This window comes from Hydractinia symbiolongicarpus, chromosome 3 (assembly GCF_029227915.1).
Source record: "Hydractinia symbiolongicarpus strain clone_291-10 chromosome 3, HSymV2.1, whole genome shotgun sequence".
Taxonomy (NCBI): Eukaryota; Metazoa; Cnidaria; class Hydrozoa; order Anthoathecata; family Hydractiniidae; genus Hydractinia; species Hydractinia symbiolongicarpus.
This window is the reverse complement of record NC_079877.1, coordinates 25,695,324-25,718,890: the sequence shown is the minus strand read 5'-3', so window position 1 is coordinate 25,718,890 and position 23,567 is coordinate 25,695,324. Positions and strand designations below refer to the sequence as shown.

At 32.4% G+C, this 23,567-nt stretch overlaps 3 protein-coding genes across 4 annotated transcripts in view; 1 reads left to right on the top strand and 2 right to left on the bottom strand.

Moving 5' to 3' along the window:
• LOC130636467 (platelet-activating factor acetylhydrolase IB subunit alpha1-like) overlaps positions 1-12,614 on the bottom strand; it is a 31,180-nt gene extending 18,566 nt beyond the window's left edge. The window contains exon 1 of the mRNA XM_057446202.1: positions 12,605-12,614. The gene's annotated coding sequence lies outside the window, so the exon portion shown is untranslated. The remainder of the gene's footprint in view (positions 1-12,604) is intronic.
• On the bottom strand, positions 330-18,022 carry LOC130636463 (ubiquitin-associated and SH3 domain-containing protein B-like). Its single transcript, XM_057446196.1, has 8 exons — positions 17,895-18,022; positions 10,594-10,780; positions 9,789-9,842; positions 8,436-8,622; positions 7,685-7,883; positions 6,243-6,412; positions 5,264-5,466; positions 330-2,497 (listed from the first exon to the last, which is right to left on the bottom strand). Exons 2-8 carry the CDS (start codon positions 10,689-10,691, stop codon positions 1,243-1,245), a joined length of 2,166 nt encoding a protein of 721 aa, XP_057302179.1. The 5' UTR covers positions 10,692-10,780; positions 17,895-18,022; the 3' UTR covers positions 330-1,242.
• A 134-nt stretch (positions 18,023-18,156) lies between these two features.
• On the top strand, positions 18,157-23,516 carry LOC130636466 (uncharacterized). Of its 2 annotated transcripts, none has more exons than XM_057446201.1 (6): positions 18,157-18,255; positions 20,198-20,356; positions 21,390-21,476; positions 21,798-21,872; positions 22,509-22,806; positions 23,328-23,516. In XM_057446201.1, exons 2-6 carry the CDS (start codon positions 20,206-20,208, stop codon positions 23,422-23,424), a joined length of 708 nt encoding a protein of 235 aa, XP_057302184.1. In that variant the 5' UTR covers positions 18,157-18,255; positions 20,198-20,205; the 3' UTR covers positions 23,425-23,516. The 2 variants fall into 2 exon arrangements, with proteins under 2 accessions (XP_057302184.1, XP_057302183.1); XM_057446200.1 differs by having other exon boundaries at positions 18,159-18,255; positions 21,390-21,533.
• The last annotated feature ends 51 nt before the right edge of the window (positions 23,517-23,567 follow it).

Genomic DNA, 23,567 nt, shown 5'->3' with positions numbered 1-23,567 from the left:
TGAGTTTGGCACCACAAATCCCCCTTATTTTTCTTGCATTAGGAAAGTTTTACAAAATTCGCTGACTTTTTCCATGACTTTCTTAAAACTTCATACTCTAGCCAGGGACATTTTGTAGCAGAACCGCAATGTGAAGCCAGGAATAACCATATTATCTCAACCAAAATGTCAATGTCAAGGAAAAATTAATCCTTTTTTTTTCCAATATATAATCATAAATATGTTTAAGACAAATAAAAATTATATTTGATTTATTACATGCAAATTTAAATCACTTTTTAGCTTTTTTTAAAAAACTGAATATAAAAAAGTGGTTTTAATACACTGAAAAGCTACAAACTAAATACTCTAATGTGATTACTTTCAATAAAAAATTTCGAGTGCAAAAACAAATTCCAAATTCATTTCGAATTTCTTCCCGACTTTTTTTAAAAAAGGCAGTTTTAGAGTATTTCCATTTTATATGGTAACCTTTTTATAGCTACCAATTACTGCCTGGTTTTAAAATTTGAGGATTATTTTGCGATTTCACAGTTTATTTTCACGGATTTGGTGAAATTTTTCCACTAAGAAAACTATTTTCACGTTGACAGAAAAAAAGTTACCAAGGATCAATGTAAAAAAAATATAATACACATACATAATTACCTAAACACAGATAGGGTGGCTACAATTTATTCTTATTTTTTTACATATAAATATTAAATTAAGTGAGTTAAGCCGGAGCAAAAATGTTCCGCCGTTGTCATATAGCAAATAAAAAATAAGCCGTGGTCATATAAACTAAACAGAATGCAGGTAAAAAACGATCATTGTAAAAAATGGTAAAAGTGCTGATGCTTACTACTATACTGTAAAAATACGATAAAAAGTGAAATAAATAAATAAATAAACAACACGGTTCGTGCAATGATCATCAAGAAAACATTCGATGAGAATTAAGAACATTACAACTCGAGGTAATTTAAGGGAATTATGTTCGAACTAAATTTTCAAAATAAATTCTCTGTGAAGTGTACGAACACTGAAAGATCAGTTTATTAAATTTTAAAAATAAAATGAACTTTGTTCAGCTCGGAGGAGAAGTTTTTATGCATGGGCACAAGTGATTCTGATCTATTCTGTGGATTAAAAGGATTCTAATTTGAATTCTTATAAACCTATAATTCATAGCTAAGTGTAATCAATTAAGCATAAAAACTGTTAACAATAAATATATTTATACGCTTGGCGCAACACGTCCTACCTACCGTAAGGCGGACCGGGCGGTGCAGTGGATTCTAAAACTCTCCAATCAAATGCTTGGTTTTGTCCATGTGCTAAGGAAGGAATAGGCGGCTGGACTAAAGACCATTTTTTGGATCCTACTTCCTCTACTGAGCATAAACCGCAAAACGGAACTTTTTGTACAACTCTCACCAAATCGTCCGTTTTCCGAATCGGATTACCCGTTAACTGTCTGGTACATACATCTAAAGTCGCTGAATGGCCAACCATTAACACGTTTCCACTTGATCTCTTTGAAACCGCTTCAACGAAACTGTGAGAGCGGTAATAATATTCGTCTGTTTTCTCATGTAAATTAAACTGCACAAAAGGAAAATGACATATATAGTTCCGATCGATACTTAAACCATAATCCGCAAGTTCATCAGCTGTCATAAACTTAGGAAGTGTGTTCCTGCACCATGCCATCCACTCAAAGAGAGCTGGCTCCAATTTAATTCTAGTCTGTGTGTCCATTAAACCTTCTAAAACAGAAGTAGCAGTCTGTATACACCGCAGGGACGGTGACGAATAAACTTCAGTGAAAGTGATTCCTTTCGCGCGAAGTGCCTCTCCTATTAACCTCGCCTGAAACGTTCCAATTTCACTGATGGGGCCGTCCAGAAAAAAATCCTTTGGTCCTCCACGTCGTGTCGGTATACGTCTCGGTAAATTTAAATTGCGTCGATGGTAACCTTTATCGTCGATATACAAGTGGAACCAGTCGTGTCCAAACGTCAAGTCAACTCGTTCGGCGTGACGCATGAAGAAAATACGTCGCGTGGCAGGAAGATCGCTTTTCAGTTGACTTGCTGTGAGTGGCTGTGTCTTGTTTTCTCTGTCCATTTTTCTCAAACTCCTCCTCTCCGTCTCATTGCGCGACCGCGCATCGGCTGGGCCGTCGTCTCTTCTAAAACTGGCGCCGCTTGGTGGCCGTTGCTGTTCAATGTCAACAGAGCGATGTCTTAAATGATTAGACACGGAAGGATTAATGGCTGTCGAGGCGCGAATAACTGGTTCCCAGGTTTCGGCATTCTTCTTCCCAAATTTGTCTTGTCCTGACTGAAGATGAGGTCGCGAGTTGCTACGTAGGCTGCTTCTTAGTGGATTATCTTTCTTTTCTTTTTTAAAGTTCATTGATTGTGAGCGACGTGGTACTCTGCGGTTAGTTCTGTCTTCCAAGGCTTGTGCTGGTACACGTTCATTTGTTGTTTGAGAGATGGGTAACGACCTAAGTGAATAAAAAAGGTTAATATACATCGTTAAAGACATGGTAGTTAACAGATAGCGATATGCAAGACGAGAAAAACAGGTCTAGGTCCAGACAGTTATGTTAAGCTTTTCTGTATTCAATTTTTTTCTGCTTTAACACTGCCTGTTTTTGATGTAACTTACATCGAAAAAAAAACTTCTACAAGCGAATGGGCAGCAAAAAAAACACAGGTTGTCAATAAATTCCAGTCCTCGTTCTATCCTAAACAAAAAACCTGCATCGAGGCACGATAGTGGAGTTGAGTTAACTTTGTTCACCCAACATGAAAAAGAAGTAAAAATAAGAACTAAGACAAGCAAACAAACAAAAATGCATAATCTGATAAATCAGTCTTATTAATTTTTTCTAGTGAGCGCTTTCTGAATAGAAAAAAGTTTACTCCACTACTGCTGTTGTACATGTTCTGTTGAATATAACTCGCCGCACAGCAGGGCGTGAATTGAAATTGTTTGTACATGTCTATAGTGTACACATGCACAGATATCATTAAATTTTAATTTTAGAAGAATTAGAGCGTTTACTCGAAAAGTTGAAATCGTAAATTATGAAAGTAAAATTAAAAAGACTTTGTGGATTAAAGTTTCTTCTGCTTCAAGATATGGTAATTTAATTTATATGGTTAGTTTGGTGGTGTAATTGTCCTCCATGCCCATAGGAGTCAATGATTGGGAAATGCAGGTATATGTAAACTGGTTGGCCATTCAAATTAAAATTCTATCGCAAAATAATATTAATTCTCGCGTCGCATTCAGAAAAGTATTTTTTATGGATTCGTATGATATAAAAAAAAGTACAGGGTAAAAAAGAATCTATGTATCTTGTATCTTTATAAAAAAAAAACAGAAAAAAAGTTACAATAGACTAGCTCGCTAACTGGTATCCTGGATTAGTCAGATCTTTACTAAGACAATTTAATTCCGCTTGAATTTACTTTCTAAAGTTAGACTAAAATCAAGTCAGACCCTGGATAAGTAAAAAAAAATGGACCTTTGCGATAGACGGCTTTTTTAGGACTCCGCAAAATCCTATAGCAAAATACTTTGCTATAGGATTTCGCGGAGGACAGTGGATTTTACTGCAACTACATCAAAGTCCGAGAAAAAATTATTGTTCATTTAACCACTTTTAGGAAAATAAAATATTCGTTAAACTCATGGTTGATATTTGCGCTTCTAATTCCACATATAACAAGAAATCTGCTACAAAGACCTATATTCAGCAAACCTTATCCAGCTAGTATTTTTTGTGAATGTCAAGCAATATTAGAGACCACCGAGAATGTAAACATAGAAATCATTATTCTATTAATAGAAACAGTTGTCAAATCAAAACACTAGACTTCTCAGACTGGACGGGTGGGTTAAAATTATGTCTATTAGACGTGTTTAGTAGGAAGTAATCGGGTTTAAACTGCTACGATAAACACTAAAGCTAAACTTTTTTCGTGTTTTATTGCCCACTGTTCCCAGTTTGCTAGTCACGTTAACCAATAAAACAGAGCAAAAAAAAATTCCAATCCAAAACTTTACCATACAAAAACAACAAAACTTGCCAGAACATTGTCAACTTGGTCAAACCAAAGTTGATTTGTCGGAAGCCTGTCCCCTAGCTTTGGTCCTCGAGGCTCGGTCTGAAATGATTCTGCCTTATTGATTCAATTAACTGAAATAATCCTGTCTTTGTCGAAAATGTCTTTAATTATTTCATTAAGTAATAAACGTATCAAAACAAACAGGCCACGAAATTTTGTGGTTCGAGGAGAAGAAAGCTTCGTTTGCCGCGATTTCACCTAATGGTGAAAGATTTTTTATTGCCCTATTTTGTTGTTCAGGTAACGATAGGTTAACTACCTACAAATAGGGTAACGATTACTGAAAATACTCATAACGAAAGAGAAAAAATCATTTAACCTTTTATAACTGCAAATAAATACGTATTCTAACAATAAAAACTACAGTGGAATCTCTGTAACTCGAAACCCTTTAACTCGAACCGCTCGTTAACTCGAACGAATTCGTAGGCACCGTGAAAATTTCCTAATAAACTCTCAAAATCAACTCTCTACTACTCGAATCATTCTTGTTCAAAAAAATATTGTTGTTGGTCATGACAGATATTTCTTTAGTACAAAGAAGTTTAAACGAAGGTTATAAAATGCTGCTGCTACTATAGTACGTAAAATATTTTTGGTTATCTCAAATCAAATATTTTGTTTTTGATGTTTACTGGTAAGTACATCTGAAACGTACTTATTTTGACTCTATACAGCCATGAAAATACTGTCAAATTGTTGTTACAAAGATATATAGATACTTAGTTGTGAAATATATTCATTTATTTGTTATCAAAGTAGTTATATTGTAGTTATTTTAGGATTACCAAATCCTTTTTTTTTTCTCTTTCCTAAAATTTATTTTGTGGATGCCACAAAATAATTTTTGTTCGCCTCTCCTTTGAATGTTACGGTAACGTAACGTAACGATCGCTTAACCTCAAATTTCGTGGTCCAAAAATTATTTAAATATTACGATTTTTGACAACATTTCTGCAATGTCTACGGATCTCTGCGGCTTTTACTTATAGGGACAGCTATACCGACTGATTATTTCGCGACGTTACCACTATCGCTTCCAAAAATGGTCGACGAAAGAGAAGAAGGAGAAGGGAAGAGGCCGAGACCTTAATAAACTTAGTATAAAAAAGTCTAGCAAACAGAAAACTTACAGATTTTTCGTCCACAACCTCCACTCAGCTGTTTTCTTTGTAAAACTCTCTGGAAAGAAACCAACTCGACCAGTCTCAAAATCAGTTCCTTTTCTCCATCCTTTATGTTTTGATTGGTTGATATCCATGACCACGTGACAGTTTTGCCTTAGGTCCAGTTCGTCTGATTTTGAAACTTTGTAGTCGTGTAACACAATTTGAAACTGAAAGAAAGGCAAAGCTCCTGGATTAGAAAAAAAAACCCCGAAGGTAATAAGTTGATCTGTCTAAGCAAAAGTATTAAGTAATGAGAGCAATATATAAAATTTGAAGTAAAGAGTACCAAAACAGTATTTGTACTTTACTGTCAGCGATTTTTTAAAAAATCGGAAAATTTGCGCAAATCAAAGTATTTTGTTAACCGCGAAATTTAGTTCCGCAAAATTTTAAAATTCTTCATACTGTCTTAGATTTTATGAAAAATACCGATAAACTTTAAAGATTATCCGCAACCGCGAAATCCATAAAAAAATTTTTTTTTTTTTCTGAGCGCGAAACTTCTGATAAAGTATAAATATTGTAGTATTCAATATTGCAAGAGGACAAACTTTTATTCGTGACAGAGCTATCCATTCACCAAACAAAGCTTTTAAATTTCCTGATAGATTGTTGTTTTATCATTATCAGAGTTCGAGCTACCCATACCCATACATTCCAGTATGTGGAATGTATGTTGAATGTGGAATAGAAAGAAGTGGCGGAAATACTAACGGGAGGCGAGGCGGTACGTTTGCCGAGATGATGTTTGTTCAGCCTTTACATGCAATAATACCTATCTCATAATAACTACGCTCTTATGCCAAATCCACTACATATTACGCATAATACGCTCTACCACAATACGTCCCATCACATAAAATGCCCTATAGCACAATACGCCCTATCGCACAATACGCCCCAACCAAATCACACAATTTTCCTTTTTATATAATCGACCTACCTGTTTACCATTAAACCTTGGGTCTCTGGAATACACATTCAGTTCCCATCTAACAGGAGCACCAAGATTTAATTTTGCAGCAAGGCTTTCAAGCTCGGCAGTTTTAGCAAGATCGAAGTTGTATGCGAGCGTTAAATGGAATTGCCTTTCTTGAACTTTGATATGAACACCTGGAAAAAAACAATAATATGAAATAGACTTGAGACTTCAGATGAAATGTGATGAATACTAGTACGTCTAGCACACCCAAATTTAATCTTTCATTGTGAGCATCGTAAGCAGGTAAGTTGTTTTACATAAACTACCTCAAAATATGTTTAGTGACTGACCCCACATTCACAACCTGACTTCAAAGTATAAAAAACACATCTGTGAAAACGACATAACAATGTGATGTTAAATATTTGCAATCGAATTAAGGAGCCAATCATCTCTTTGCAATCGAATTAAAGAACCAATCAAGTCTAATTATAACTATTAATACTTCAATCAATCGTTTCCAAGACAACTTGTGCTAAAAATACACCAGGCTATAACAACCACTCTATTTTTTACTTAACAAAACACCTTCACTGTTTAGGTGCCATGATGATTTTAGATATACTAGGTATAGAAGTAAATAAAGACTTTTAGTAATAGATCGCATCCTGTTCAAACTAACAGAAAACATTCCAGATGTTTGACAATCTGTGAAAAGTCTAATCTTATCCTGTTAAAGAGAAATCCAAGGTGATAAATAATGTCGAACTTATGCTGTAGAGTACAGAATGCAAAGGTATGGTATAGAGAATAACTGAAGGGGTCTGGTATGCAGATAAATGAGTGCCATTTCAATGGATTTCTTATTTTTTTATTTTATTTTTTGGTAAAGTTGGTAAATTTTAAATGTGTCATTTACAGACTAAAAACTACAATAGAAAATAGCACAACAGAAATAAAAATATTTTTAAATGTCTAAAAATATAACATGACATTATATAACTTATGCAGAATAATATTAAAAATCAAGATTTTTTCCTGTGTATGCAGCTACAAAACCTGAAAGTAATCATATTTAACACCTACACGCAGTCAAAAATGGGTCATAAGTATTGAAAAAATGAAAGGAAAGGTAGAAAAATTGTAGCAGTCCTTGCCTGCTTTGAAGTAACATCACCATATTTTGGGACGTCTGGACAGGGGTTTATTCAGTGAAAATCTTAACATTACAGACCCTATTTTGAAAAAAAATACATGAAGCTACAATGTTGGCACACAGGCCAATAGATATTATTTATCACCTCGGATTTCTTTTTAGATGGGGAAGTTACATATCTTCTTAAATGGTAAAAGTGCTATTTATTTATTAGTTCATAACGTCTGCAAGTTTTTCCGACCATGCACCAACAATGAATAACTGCGACAGGTAAGGGTAAAAAACGTACACAAAAAGATTACCATACCTAATTTTGATAATGCTTCTTCCACAACAGCAGAAAGTATATCAGCTATCCAGGACGTTGCACATTCATTTAAAAACAAACCAATATAGCCCTCAGAACGCTGTAAAATTAAATTCAGTCTTACAGACTGACTGGCCAATGCCGTTTGTACGGTTTGTTTTATTATATCCAGTAATTGAGGAAGAGTAGAATCAGACGCCTAAAAAAACAACACATATAGATTGCTTGGTATTTTAATATGAGGCATCCTAAAAAATATAAGGCAATGAATAAAACCTCATCATTGAATAAAGCACCGTTGTCATTGTGACTTTACACTTTTCAGTATACCACTTACAAGTGTGTTTACATGGAAAATAAAAGTTTAGTTTGTTTTAGAGCTAAGCCTTGCACTTCTTAGCCTAAAAATACTAATTTTAACAATGCAAAACTGGTGGGTCACTAATACCCTAGTTTCTAGAACGACCACTGACTGAAAATAAAACTTCAAAGAATTCTAGAAAGTTTTCTTGAAAATATAATTTTTTGCAAAAAAGTTAAGAACAGCTCCATACGTTCATAGGTTTTAAGAAAAGTGGCTAACCAGGTGGAGTTACAGCCTTTTGAATTTAAATTTGCTTGCAACAGCAAAAAATTATTGGTGAGATATATTATTATTTACCTCCTTGCTTTGTTAACGTGTTGACATTGACATCAGCAATTGCTGTATGCCGACATGAATCAGAAAGACCAGGTTAAGTTTAATACTTACTTTAAAAAATGAAGATATAGTTATGTGAGGGAAAAGATTATGAGCTGAGTTTCCACCACATTTGGCAAAAGAATCCTCATAGAATTTTGACACCTCTGAGAGGAGAGGTCCAGTGGGACACAAAAATATGATGTATTCCCTTTGGAACCTTTGACTCAATGTTGGATCTCCACTGTGTGCAAGCAACCTAAACACAAAAGAAGATTTTATTTATTATTGTTTCTTGCTGGATTTGACACTAAAGAAAGAAAAACAACTTGTGCAAATATAAATTAACTGTATTAATCAAGCATTCCTGTTTATTGCTAAAAATGACAAAATAAAACGTTAACAAGCAAAGAACTAAATAGAACAAAAACAAGTTATAAAAAGAACTTAAATTGGTTTTTACACAAACCAAAAAAATTTGCAGAAAAAATATAGGAAAAATAAAAATAGTACAAAATAGTTCATTAATCATTATAACGGGCTAATAAATAAATAAGGATAATCTTTTAATTTATAATCAAATTGTTCTATTGCAGATATCGAATTAAAAAACATGTACATAACAAAATTCTTTAAATTTTAAATCAATTTATTTCATCACAGGCTTACAATGCTGCAGATTAACTGTAATGAGAATACATACAGTAGTCAGCGTATTTACACAATAACTTTAAATAATTGTATAATCCTTACATTACAAAAATATTTTCCTTAAATGTAAAAGATACGAAATAAGTTGACAACAAAAAGTGCCATAAGGAAAAAAGTATATTTTTTTATACGTCATTCCACCTTCTAGTCCTATCAAGAGATAATCTAGGCCATCACAATTCCGCATCCCTTTTTTTGGCGTTTGTATTAAGACAGTATTTAAATTTTGTAAAAAGAAAATGTAGAATTAAAAACATGTAAAAAAAAAAATCTTTATTTCTTTTTCTTTCGCATTTTATTCCTTGATTTCGCAATAAATTCATCATTTAAACAGAAAAAACATTGCAAGGCTTTTGTTAAAGGTCCATTTACTAAATTTCAGTGGAAAAATTTGACAATGTAGGTCATGTTACATAACAAATTGACAATATAAAAAAAGTAAAAAAAAAATGTACTACAAATATACTACTATACTAAATATACTATCATATAAAAAAGATGTCCAGAATGACATACTTCTCAAAGTTGTCTGCTGCTGCTGCTGCACAACACGGCGAAAAAAACAAAAACTGCCCTCAGTTCTCAAAGCAATGTTAGCTTGTCTCTGATGACCTCTGTGATAATTAACTCCACAAAAGAACTATATGTTGTTTAAAGTCAAACAAAGGTCTTCATTTTTTTAGGGAAATAAGATTAGGACATCATTATACATACCATTTTAAAGTTGTTTCTTTATCCTTGTGTCCTGTAGCACATAATGCTTTATCTCTAAATTAAAAAAAAGTATATTAACTAATGCATCTACTCTATTGGCATAGTGCAAAAGGTTACTGAAAAAAAATTACAGGATTTAAATAGACCTTATAAAGTCATTTGCAAAAGTTTGCTGACTGTAGAGAAGAAAATCATTTTGCAGGTGATGCGGGAATACTAAAAGCTGTTGCAACAACAATTCAGGGGTCCCAGAAAAAAAATTACAGGATTTAAATAGAACACATAAAGCCATTTGCAAAAATTTGCTGACTGTAGAGAAGAAAACCATTTTGCAGGTGATGTGGGAGTACTAAAAGCTGTTGCAACAACCGTCATTGTAGAAATAGGTCATAGAATCGATTGATCGGATTTGAAATTTCAATATTTCATTTCTGAAATGATTCGCGAAGACGGCATTTCATTATGCAAATTTCGAATATAAACCTGAATTGTTTTCGTAAATTCCTTTGCAAAAACTGTATTTTAGTTTGCAACCTGAAAATTTGTGTATTATAAACTTTTGAAGAGACTGATTTTAATCTTACTTAAGTATTTTAAGTTGTAAAAGCGATAAGCCATTCCCAAGATGTTATTAATATACATCTAGTGGCTGTGATTTTTTAACTTCTGTAGAACAATAGACATCATAAACAAAATAACCTGTGAAATACTGTTTTCAGAACATGCAAAGGAAATGAACACTCTAATTCAATATTTAATAACATGCTAAATTTTGAGTATATATACATCGAATGAAGAAACTTACACATTGTCTGATGTAAACTGTTTTTCTTTTTCCAAAATAGCATTACTAACTTCTCGATGGAACTGTAAATATGTTTTTCCATGATTTGACCTCGCCATTTAGCCGCCCTACACAAATAGTGTGTACAGCACAAAACAAAAAGAATTCACCTTCTGATACATCCTAGGAACTACATGTTGTTCTAAATCTAGAGGAAGAAATATAACTATTTGATATATATATATGCTTATTCTTAACATTCAACATTGTATATTATAAAGATAACAAAAAGTATAAAGTTTTTTAAATAGTTATTATAAAACAAGAAAAGAGAACAACAAAGATTTAATATTAAAGAGAAAAAAATATAAAAATACAAATACAAATTACTTCTTCTTCTTTGAAGATTAGAATTTACCAAAAAATCGCATAAGTAGTTTTTATTTTATTTTATTAAATTTTATTCATTTTTAATGAATAAATTGCAAATAGTTTAAAACCAGGTGGGAAATGTACAATATAGAGGATTTATAATGCTGAGGGAAAGCAGTCACATCAGTGATGCTAAAACACTTTTACTATGCAGCAACACCATTAAAATAACTTCATAACTATTTATTTAAACAAGATATCACAAAATCTTAATACAAACCGTCAACCAAACCCAAAGTTTAATCATAAAAATAAGTGTAATCATAAAAATAAGGGAGGACAAAACTATGTAAAGTAAAACACATTCTTTTATCAGTTGAAACTACATTGTTGTGTCTTTAAGAAACTTTATTAAACTACTTTACCGTCAACCAACCCAAAGTTTACAAAAGTTTAAGGTGTGGTATAATGGCACCATTTTGAGAATTTTTGTAATAAATTGGTGAAGTTTGAATGCATACCCCTATAAAGACCAGATGAATGATCAGCAATTTTTATTATACCAAGATGACATCATAAATTATGCAGAAAATTAAGTCAATTTTTACAAAAATTATTGTCCCTTTGTGTCCCTTTATAGCCTGAAAAAATGCTATAATGAAAATTAAAAAGTGTGAGATTTGAACGAACCACTAAGGTTAAGGAAAATTGTAAAATAAATTTTTTCTTGTACCTTTCGCAGTGACTTCACAACGAGAAAAGAATTATACAGCGAATTTTAACCAAAAAATACCGATTCATTTTCAAGTGATTTTCAAGTAATTTTCTATACCCTTATATCCTATAGATTAATAAAGGATCGCATTTTGCATAACAACTTGTTAGATTTACTTTTACTAGCCTTCTACATAATGTAAAGTTTATTATAAACACAAAACAGTTAAATGTTAAATGTATTTTTTAGGCTTAGAGATGTTGAGTCCACACAATGTAGGGTTTTTCAAGGATAAAGAAATAATTGATAAATCAAAAATGATACCAATGGAGAAAGATAAGGATAATGCTGACTCTCTTAATCACATAACTTTAGATGACCACATTTGCCATACAGGCACAACAACTATGAACCGCTTAGTTCACTTGAAAAATTATTTCTTCCATACAAATACCTGTTTAGGTCACATTAACGATTTATATCCAATTTGTGTGCATCCTCTCTACGTTCATATCGGACAATGGTCGACTATAATCCAACAAGTTACAAAAATGAGCTTTTGTATTACAGGCTTTGGAAAGAAACAGAGCTTGATTGTTTGACTGTGACATTCAAGACTGCATGACTTTCCGCATCCAACTCCATAAAACATCTATGGTCGCCATTAAGCAATCAGTTGACATCTATAACACTGCACACTGGCATGGATGGGAAAAATATCCCTCCCCACCTAGATACACCTGCACAAAAGATTGACAAAAAAAGAAATTTTATATAGAAGAGCTAAGAACGCTTCATGTTGGACTGGTACTGCATTTATTGGGTTTCCTGTGGTGCTAATCCCTATTCCCTGTTTTCTGTTACTACTGTATTAGAAAGCAGGGAATAGTAGTATAGTACCATCATCGATCTTCTGGCTGCTCTTGTTTGCAATATTAAGGCAGGTAAACTCAGGATATTATATAAAAATATAAGGGAACGTGTAAACATATCAACTGTAGCACAAACAAAATAACCTTTTGCCGTTGTCAGTCTTACAAGTAATCATTGCGTTGATTGCCGAATTATTAAATTGTAATCAGATATAAGTTACCACTCCTGGTTAAAAATAAGGGAGGAAATTTACTTGGGCTAACGATTTCAACAAAACTTTCTGAATTATTTTCAACTTTTCTTAAAAAGGTGGCATTTACAGAAAATAAAGAAAAATCTTGGCAGCAAGAGCTTCAGTACTTGCCTAGTAAAACAAAAAAAGCTAGGCATTTATCACTCATTCAGTCAACCTACAAAACATCACATAAAGAATAAATATACATGTCGAGAAATAACCAAAGAACAAGCACGAATAAACCTTCCAAAAATATGGACATGTCCACAGATAGAGAGAAGGATCTTTAATCAGTCACCAGCAATAGTAGTAACTTGCTAACTCACTGGCTATGAACTCTCTAACTACCTAACTTCGCGACTATAAAAGTGCTCATACTCTAAACTTTAATGTTTTCAACTTTTCATTTACTTTCAAGGTTGTATTTATGTTTTTAGCAGGTTGTTCCTTATATAGCCTTTCAGTACATTTGAGGTTTTTTTTCGTTGAAAAGTAAATAGTTTCATTTTTAAACTTAGTTTGTTTGTTTCTTCAAACTTTCAGCTCTAAAACTATATAAAAGGATAAATACATTTAAAAAATCAGAACTCTTGTGTAGCATAGGAGCATTTTAACATGGTGGTGGATGATTTACAGTTTTTGGTAGAGTATTAATAGACGAGCAGTACAAACATATGGTGTTAGAGTCTCCTAGAAATAGGGTAAATCCAGTCATAAATGTGTGCCATTACAGATAATAATGACTTGTTTAGTTGGAGCTTTTGCGTGCTATTTAAAATAAAGGTTTTCAGGACCCTCGGCACTCATTGCCAGAATTTAAAAGTGAATCACAATAGTAAAGGCAGGTACTGGCTGTGGGGAGACAACAAGCATAGAATATTATTTTTCACTCTAGTTCTTCTGTTCCACTCAAAGGAGGGTGTTTTCCAAAGTGGGCATTTTCAAATCATACCCCAAGTAGGGCAAAACTATGTAAAGTAAAACACATTCTTTTATCAGTTGAAACTACATTGTTGTGTCTTTAAGAAACTTTATTAAACTACTTTAAGCTTTACTCTTTTCATGGAAAGATCAATGGACTTAATTTAATGAAAAATTGCTCTTATGAACACATATTTAATTAAAATTTAAACTTTTAATTAACTTTTTTAGCAAAAGCATGTCGAAAATAGAACATACATAGATACCCAGAGTAGGGCTAATCTTTTGGTTGACTTTGATTGCAATATCAACCACTCGAAGCATGATGCAATTTTTTGCTTACATATAGTCTAGATCGCACATGTTCAGGTTCTAAAACTTCCCTTCTGAATTTTCTAGACATGTGGCTTGAGTTAGTTTAGTATAAAGCGGGTATAGGTTATAAAATACATAAAAAAAGAATATATCACATCTGAGTCAAAGTGTATATATCACTTTAGCTAGCATAGCTAGCTAAGCTATTTCCAGCTGGCTAGCAAAGTATCTTTAGACTTTTAGTTTGCTTATGCATATGAAATAAAGTCTGTCTGTTGTTTCGACATTGTAGAACATTGTACAGTACTGTAAAAAGGTTTGTTAACATCTTGGTTCGTGTTTATTTCATGTTATGCAAAACCAGGATAGCCCACGATGCATATTTTTTTAACAATTGTGGAAATCACGATCATGTTTTGTGGACTACAAGAACAAAAATTAAACATTACACTGTAGCGTCGACGATAGATCACTTCTATTGTAAAACGACAAAGACTATTAGTTTAACAATTGAATCAAAAACTGACAGCCAAAAATAAATTAACACTTGTTGTTTCAATTGGTTGTCATAAAGCTAGCTATATAATAGATTTTAAACCTTTGTAAATCAAGGGGCGTCAAAATGGCATTAGGTGACTCTAACTTGATAAGTTGCTCTACGGGCAAAGTCAATAGTAAATTATACGGTCAGTTGGTTAGCAAAACAAAAATAATTTTAAGGGAAATGTAGGCTCTTTAAGAGACAAGAGAGGAGTCCTCCACCATACCTTAGTTTAAAGGGCCGATTGTGGAAGTCCCATGAAATGATGCCACATAGTGATAGTGTCACTTTAAAAAACACCCAGTTTGGTCTGTGAACGGTTGGCGCTAGGAAGGGAATCCAGCTGTAAAACAATGCCAAAACTCTTTATTAATGGCCTTAAGAACAGTTGATCAGACAAACTAGTTTAGATCTAACAGAGTCTAGATTACATTGGAAGAGGGTCATTAATATACCCCGTCCAACCCATGCTAGCATGGAAAACGGACATTAAGCCGAGAATGATGATGATGATGATGATAAGGGTGTTATGAGAAGCATATCACTAGCTGTCAAGGTTAAAAGATAAAAATACTTGCATGCTCAAAAACTTGTTTTTACAAGATTTTTTCTTGTGTTGTTTGAAAGTTATGCAACAAGAATTAACTTTGTGTTGTTTTGAAACTTATACAGCAAGAATTATTCTTGTGCTACTTCAAAAGTTATACAGAATATACTTGCGTTGTTTCGAAAGTTACACAGCAAGTTATACTTGCGCTGTTTCGAAATATATACAGCAAGTTATTTTTCTCCCACTTAATGATAAAAAAAGAAAGTTATTTTGATAAAAAAAATTTAATTGTTCTTTTAATGTTTTTGTGCAGCCTTATAAGAAAATCTAAATTTAAGTGCAAAATATTTCTACAGACAATATAGTTTTGTTGAAAATGTTCAAAGTCTTTTGCGGCATTAAAATTATTTAATTCATAACGGAGAAGAGTGTCATGACAAGTGTATTCATAAAAATAAAAATGACAAAATCCATGACATATCCAAAATCCATCTTTTCAGCAAGGTTTCGCCAACACCTAGGTTGGCGTGTTTACTAATTCTATTTTTTTTTACATGTAGAGATAAAATACTAAATATAATAAGGATTCCTATTATATCCTATTATTTTATTGCGATTTTATCGTGGTTTGTATGCACCAACCTCGCTACACGAGCACGATGTTAACAGACCTTTTCACAGTATTGTAGATTCGCTCTTTATAGTGATTTATCCCAATTAGCAGGGTAGAGTAGTCAGCATCTCGCACTAAGGTATAGGGTAAAAACCTTCAAAATCTGGCAACTAAAGCCACACAAATATTTTTGCCTGACTTTGTACAAGACTCCACTTTGTGTGGGACACATCTGATTCTGAATATCAAAAATTCTGATCTGAAAATAGGGTCAGTCACACAATATTTGCAAGACATCCACCCGCCTCACAATCACAAAAGTTGTGAAAACCCGAAAACTGTAAAGTCACGAAGGTGTGAAAGCCACAAAGGCACCAAGATGTAAAAAGTATGACAGCCTCTATAGCTCACTTTCCTTCCTATTTAAAAGCACTTTTCAAACAGTTCTCTTCTGCATTTTCACACTTCTCTTCTTTATTTTGCCGCTTTTCTTCTGCATGTGGTCCGAAACATTCTTTTCACAACTAAATTTAAAAATCTAATCTGCAATTTTACACCCATGGCCTGTATATTTTTTTACACTTTTTACCAGAAGTATACTTTGTAGTGGCACTGTAGGTTAGTGGTTATAACTCTCGCACTTTGTGCGGGAGACCAGGGTTCAATTCCCCTTGGCGGCGATTCAATATGGGCAAGTGAATGTTACCATAGCCCCGCGTTAACCCAAGCCATGTAAGGGAAATAGGGGAGATGGCACACTGTTTAAGCAGTTGGAAGTTGCAGGGAGTTGTCCAGTAGAGCACGGACCCTATGAGTCTGGGTAGCTGAAAATGATCATTAAATACTCTAGGACTTCCCATCTAAGCAATAGCCCCTCTTGGAAATAATAGACAGGGTAGATCCCTCGATATTTGTGAGGCTAGACATGTAAAATATGCACATCCATCCGTCCGTCCGTCCATCCATCCATCCATCCACAAATCAATGCAGATCAGTAGCAGAGTAGGTAATTTTATTTATCAAGACGCTATAAATGACAAAATAAATGGCTGCCCAGAGTCCTCAAAATCATGGCAGTGCCCACCAAGAAAACTACATGCTTTTTCTTTATAATGAATGTACTTTATAAGAATATCAGGTTGAAATTTAGATTAAACAATACAAATTTTGTTTTTAGAACAATAAAGAAATAAGAATAATGACCAGCCTGGTTAAAAAACGTGAATAAAAAAGATGAACAAATGCCTTAAACAGATACCACAATGTTATTTATTTTCCCTTGTCCCACGGGATTTTCACTGTATCCTTTCAAAAACGCAAAAAACCCTGGGGATGAGGGTGGTCCATCATATATTCAAAAACGTGAGTTATCAAAATCCAGCTCAATCAATATTCTGGACCAGAATTAGGTTTGGGAATTTTTTTGAGTTCATGGAAAAGAAGTGTTTTGAACGGAAGAGAAGATTTCGGAGGAATGAAGAGAAGTGTCTTGACTAAGAAGAAAAGTGTTTTTATTAAGAAGAGAAGTGAGCCATAGGGGCCATCATAAAAGACTAATTTAAAAGGGAAATTGCCAAAGTTGTTCCATACTATTTTCAAGAGTTGAATGCATCATCTTCCAAACAACATTCAAATTTCCAAAAGTAACTATTCTCGGATCAACATCATCAAATTTTAAAAGAAAAAACAAGGAACTTTTGAGAAAAATGAGTGGCATATTTAGATTTATCAGCAAAAATTATATAACATAGGAAATTTAGAATACCAAAAGATTATTAGAACAGAATTTATTGTAATTTAAAGTTTTTAAATTTTATAAGAGTTTGTCAATAGCTATATCTAACTGCAGTGAAAATTTTTCACTGCAGTTAATTTGTGAGGTCATTTCATAAAACAACAAAAGTTTGGCTACTAATAGAGGTAGCTAGTTGTACTTAGTGTATAAACTTGAAAATTTGTATGTTTCCATAAATTTTGGTGCTGAATTTAAATATGTTGGTCATTTTTATTGAAAATGATCAGAAAATTTTCTAGTATGTTAACCCGGATCCGAGAATAGCTAGCTATAGCTAGGGTAGTCTCTCTTACCACAACGCATGATAATTTAACATACCATAATACAACAGATAGCCAGGTAAAAACCCAACCTTTTTTGTTTTAGCTCTATAAAAATTTAGTTTTGTTAACCTTAGCTTTTCCTCTTCTTCTTCTTCTTCTTCTATGCCCTTTCGATTTTTTTTTGTTTTATTTATTTTAGGCGAGGCCAATGACTTCAAAGTCAATTGCTTCTGTAGACTCCTTTTCTTTTTCTTTTACATTTTAGAACTGAACGCATTCAACCATTTAAAATCTTTAAAATCAGTGCCGCCATTTTAGACAAAACCAAACAAATAAAAAAATAAATAATGATAAATAAATAAATAAATAAATAAATAAAATTACAGAGTCATGGGGGAATTCCTGGAATGACATGATTTAAAAAAAATTGTTTTTTATTCAGTCTGGGCTTCACGAGTTGTGCGAAGCAGACGTGTTGATTAATTTTCAGGTAACTACAAATATAGTGTATTTAAACGTCTTTGTATTGAAATTACTATCTCCTTTAATCTTAAGGGAGTTTAAAGTGTGTTTATGCAAATAGGTTAAGACTCTTATTACGAACTTTTTACTACAACTTCACTACGAAAACAAAACAATTCAACTGCGATTTGTAACTAACATTATGTGGCCGCTAAAAGGTCAATAGCTACGTTTTTAACGCATTGGTATCAAAAATAAAATAGAAATATTAAAAAATTGATAGTTAGCTAGTGAAGTAGGACAAAAAATGAATTATTAGCTATCTATAGTCCATAAATAACATTTCCGCATTTCAACCAAACATTAAATCTTGTGGTTCTACTGGGTTAAAAACCAGCAGAACCAAGCAAGACCCACGAAGATTTGAACCTCACATCCAAAAGACCAAAGCTTTCTCTATTTAACAGATGTTTAAAAAACCAACTGAGAAGAGACACTATCAATTGTCTTCAACTGTGTCTCCAGTTAAAAATAAATAGATACATTCATTAGAAATAACGAAAAAAATACTCTTTTTGCTTTTATATTTTGGTTAAGACAAGAAAAATATAAGTGTGCCTCATACATACCTTCCAAAAATGTGTAATAAACCTTTACAATAATTTGGAAAAACTAACACTTCATCACAGCTTATTTTGCGTTCAGAGGGAGGTAAACATCACACTTTTATAAGAGTTTATTAAGGAGAAAACACATACTTTCATGATAACTTTTCTTGCAGCGTTTGTTTTTAATGAAAAGTACACATAAGTTGTATCTTATTATTATTAAAGTTACCTGAAAATTTGAAAGAAATTGATATGAAGGAAGTTAAAAAAACTGGAGAAAACACGCTTTTGTCTAACAAACTCTTATAAAAACGATATTGTAAAACGATCCGATATTGTAAAACGATGGAGAGCCGTAGCAACGCACGTACAACTGAATTCTCGTAAAGGTGTATTGAAGTAATTGAAGAAAAAAATAAATTAAAGGCTGAAACCTTTCATTTTAATCTTTTGAATCTTGTTTCCTAAAAGTCTGTAAATGAAGGTAATGACTAAATGTTTTCTATGTGATCCTGATTTTTCTATGTCACACATGCATGTGCACTAAGGAGTGTTGCAAGCATTCGCATCCTGTCTATATACCATATTACAAGTCAAAAAAGTTTATGAGAACAAAACATTGCCTCTAAAAAGTGAATTTATGGGCATTATTAATTAGTTTATGAAGAATTTGTGGGAAAGAGTTTGATGGGACAAAAAATTGCAACTTAACCAAAAAATCATTCTTTCTAGCACATTCAACAATGTTCTTATTTTTAGTTTAGTATTTTTTTGGCTTTAGCTATGGTTTTTTTCCTGAATATTTTAGACAGTACTCTATCAGAACAATTTTATAAGAACAATGAGTCAACAATAAAAAAACAAAAATTTAAGAACAAAACAAGTATATAAAAAGGCTGAAATTTTACTGATGTTCTCTTTTTTCGTAAAAAATCATAAGAAAGAAAAACATAAGGTGTGTATCTCTTGAGACAGAATTGCTTGCAGAATTTTCAGAAACTTGTATATTTACTTTAGGTTTGCAGAATAATAAAAAAATAATAAAAAAGCCCAAAATAGGAGCAACAATATAGCCAAAATCTAGTTCTTAAAAGTGTAGCCCCATATATTTTAGCAACAAATGACTATAGAAAAATAAAAAATTCTTTAAAAAGAAAATTTTAGATGTGTTTTTTTTTAAGAATATTATCCATAGTAAAATCATTATTTATTTGTAATAGGGCAATAACAGGGTAATTAAGGTGCTAATTGCATTAATTAACGAGAGAAAGTGTGGTAAATTAACTTAACTGTCTTTGTTAAGAGCTAATCAGTTCCTTTTCATGTTATATAAATATTAAAATATTTTTTGTTTCTTGTTAGGTAAAATCATGGCAAAAGAAATTTCCAATGGTAGGTATGTGAATCCACATCCTCTCACAGATACAAAGGTAGCAACTGTCCTGACTGGGCTAGCAGTTTCCGATCTAAACAATGAAACAAAGCTGCTGCTGCTGATACTATGCGTTCTAGTGTTTTGTGGTATGTCAGTTTGTTATTTTTTTGTTGTCTTCCACTTGTCTCTGAGGCAAAATTTGTTAGTTTTTTGCTATAATAGGTCATTTTGTATCCGACCTAAGGGTTGCTGATCTTTTTTTTGAGCATTTTTAGTCTGAATTGTTATACGAACATTACTTTAGAATTCTACCTTGTTTTGTTCTTGAAACTCTCAAAAATTGTAATCAATCAGTATGGCAATCATGTCCATATAAATATTATTTTACACTAACTGTATATGTTAGAACAGAAACAATCATAGACAAAGACTGTTGTTGGTATAGCTTTAGGGAGAATTGCAAGAGAATTTGCATCCTGGATAGATCTTATTTTGTAGCAAAATTTTGGACTTCTTAGTTTTAAAAACAATGATGTAAGCCTTGGGCTGTTTCTATTTTTTGGCAAAATCTGTGGATCCAATTTTTACATAACAGTGTATATATAGAGCTCGGGGGTTTTTAAGTGGGCTGCCTGGAAAACTATACATTGAAATTTTAATTCTTGTGGTAACTTATTATTTATGGCTTATCCTCAAAAAGTAGATTTTGTTAATTCTCGATTTTAGTATTAAAACCTGTCGCATATGTTTATTTTTAAAATGCACAGAAATGCTATGTTTGTACAGCAATAATTTGTTCATCCCTTGTGATATTAACTTAAAAATCTTCTGAAATATTTTTGATTTAAAAAAAAATTGTACATAGATGATCTTTGTTGATGTCACCAAAATCTTCAAATCCTGATATCTTTTAAAACCACACAATCCTATATATATATATATATATATATATATATATATATCATTTTGATAAGCATTTTAAGCTGTACATAATACTGACAACAGACTTAACAATTTTCAGGGTTATTGCTGAGGTTTTCTGAATGAACTGGATTTTCCCATGGGTCATTTAACTAGTCTAATATAACGGCATGATAACTATGTATGACTTTTTTCGACACTGTTGCGTCATTGTGAAAGGTTATTTTTGACACGTAATGATTGTGATTGTCTATTTAGAATCAGACACTAATGAAAACGAATCTGCAAAGTGTGCTGAAGAAATTGTTGATGCAAGTAATGTTGATGTAGAATGTGAGGAAATCGGTAAAGAAATTCCTGTCAATGAAAATTTTAACGTCTTTGATGAAAACCAAAATCTTGGTAAATATCAACTATATGTATGTATCATGGAAAAGTTGTAATAGTAAACATCTCTAGCCTTTGAACAAGTGTCCATCAAGCACTGTCTTTTACCTATACAATTCCAACTGACTGAAAATCAACAGTTATACACCTAGTTTTTAATTATTAAGTTACTTCAGAAAACAGAGCTCATGAGCTCATGATAAATTAAACTTTGTTTACCTTTTTTGATTATCATTTTAAAGAAATATTTCTTGTATATTTTGATTTTTGATTTTGCAGTTCAAACAGATAAAGTTGGTGAAAACGTCCAAAAATTGGTTCCAGTTGAAATGGTGGAACCTATGACAGTTGCAGGTAAGCTTGTTGTTTCTTGACACACAAAACTATGTTGTCATAAATGTAATTTATGTCTTTTACTTTTTTCCATTTATCCTAATATAAACGTTCAGTAGCATAGAGGCTAAATATGGAGGTAAAATTAAGCATCATTAGCATATTCTGAGGTAATGTTTAAAATTTCAAACTAAAACAAATATTTTAAACAATACCACATAGAAAACAAGCTTGAGGTACAAAAACAATATACTCATAAGAAAACTTGTTATTGGAAAATGTAACGTACGTAATTGTTAGTGAGTTACTGATAAAGTATTTGAAACTGCATCCTCAAGTCTGATTAATCTGTTTGAAAGTTGTTTTATATACTAACGTGAGGGCATTTGATTTTGTTTTGGAACAAAAATACTGCGGAAAACACATTTTTAGTGCAAACCAATAATTTGACATGTCTATCTCAAACAGATACTGTGCTTTTGATACATTTCGTTTGAACAATCCAAGACCTTTACAGAATAATAATCTTCAATTGATTATTGAATCATTTTTAAAAAAATTTTAGTAACTCTTTTGTGTCAATTTTTTCTCAAGCAACCCACTACCTGCCTAAAAATGTACCTTTTATGTGAGTCATTTACATTTTACGCTATGTAGGAATTGAAGCACCTTTCAAGATAGATGATTTGTTAATGTTCAAACTTTCTCAAAGGATTAAGGACTGGAAGAAGTTTGCACTTTTACTTGGATTAGACTTTGGACGAATTGAGAACATTAATTGTGGTAATGACAGGCTATCTGATAAAGTCCTCGATGTTTTGGGAGTATACTTTCAGCGAAATGGTTTTCTGGACAAAAACAAAATCTTTATTGTTTTAAATTTACTTGAAAGACAAGATTTATGTGCAACAGTTGGATATTTACTTCACACGTCAAATGAATATGTCATGTTAAGGTAGCTATTTCTGTTTATTTTTTACTGTTTATTTTCTGGGTTTTTTTAATTTCTGTTTATGTTTGATTTTATGTTAGCTCTTCATTGCTCAGCAGGAAGCTCGTTGTAGCAATTTTTATCTATCTCGTTCATCCTTGCCCACCTGTTAGCATGAAGTCATGAAATTTACTTAGACAGGGGTTTCGGTTTTTTTTAATATGCCCACGGGGAGACTTCGAGTATTATGGTGGGGATGCGTTGTCAAAATATACACAAATCCTCCTAAATATAAACAAATTCTTCTTAAAAAACAAAATCTTTTTAAAAAACAAAATTTAAATATTTAGAAAAGGTTTTTGTGATGGCATTTGTGTCTTGGCTTCCTTTCGTAGTTTCTAAGTCCGCTCTATAGCTTTCTACCGGAACGGCTGGTTTATTTATTCGGCGAAGGTTGAAAATTCGCGAACGTATTACATTTCAAACTATTAATCCGTAAAAGACTCACTAAAAATATAACACCATCGCTGTTATTTTTATTTTAGAACATCAAGCAACCATCCTCCTGTTGTATGCATTGATCAAATGAAAACAATACACACGGCTACTGACAGAACGATCTCGTACAGATACTTCGAATAAAAATCTCTGCGGAGGAGATTCCATTAATAAAATTGTTTTAAATTTTTTAAATTTTCTATTGGATAGAGTAATTAATAAATTGTTGACTTATACCCTAGTTTTTTCATTACACTCTTTGATGTTAAGACTTTTTAAGATAAGAA

Coding starts and splice junctions, on each gene's coding strand:
- LOC130636466 (XM_057446200.1), top strand. CDS start 20,206: ATGGCAAAAGAAATTTCCAATGGTAGGTATGTGAATCCACATCCTCTC. Junction 20,357..21,389: donor ATGCGTTCTAGTGTTTTGTG/GTATGTCAGTTT, acceptor TTGTCTATTTAG/AATCAGACACTAATGAAAAC. Junction 21,873..22,508: donor GGAACCTATGACAGTTGCAG/GTAAGCTTGTTG, acceptor TACGCTATGTAG/GAATTGAAGCACCTTTCAAG.
- LOC130636463 (XM_057446196.1), bottom strand. CDS start 10,691: ATGGCGAGGTCAAATCATGGAAAAACATATTTACAGTTCCATCGAGAA. Junction 9,843..10,593: donor CAGTTTACATCAGACAATGT/GTAAGTTTCTTC, acceptor TTTTTAATTTAG/AGATAAAGCATTATGTGCTA. Junction 7,884..8,435: donor CTATATCTTCATTTTTTAAA/GTAAGTATTAAA, acceptor TTGTTTTTTTAG/GCGTCTGATTCTACTCTTCC.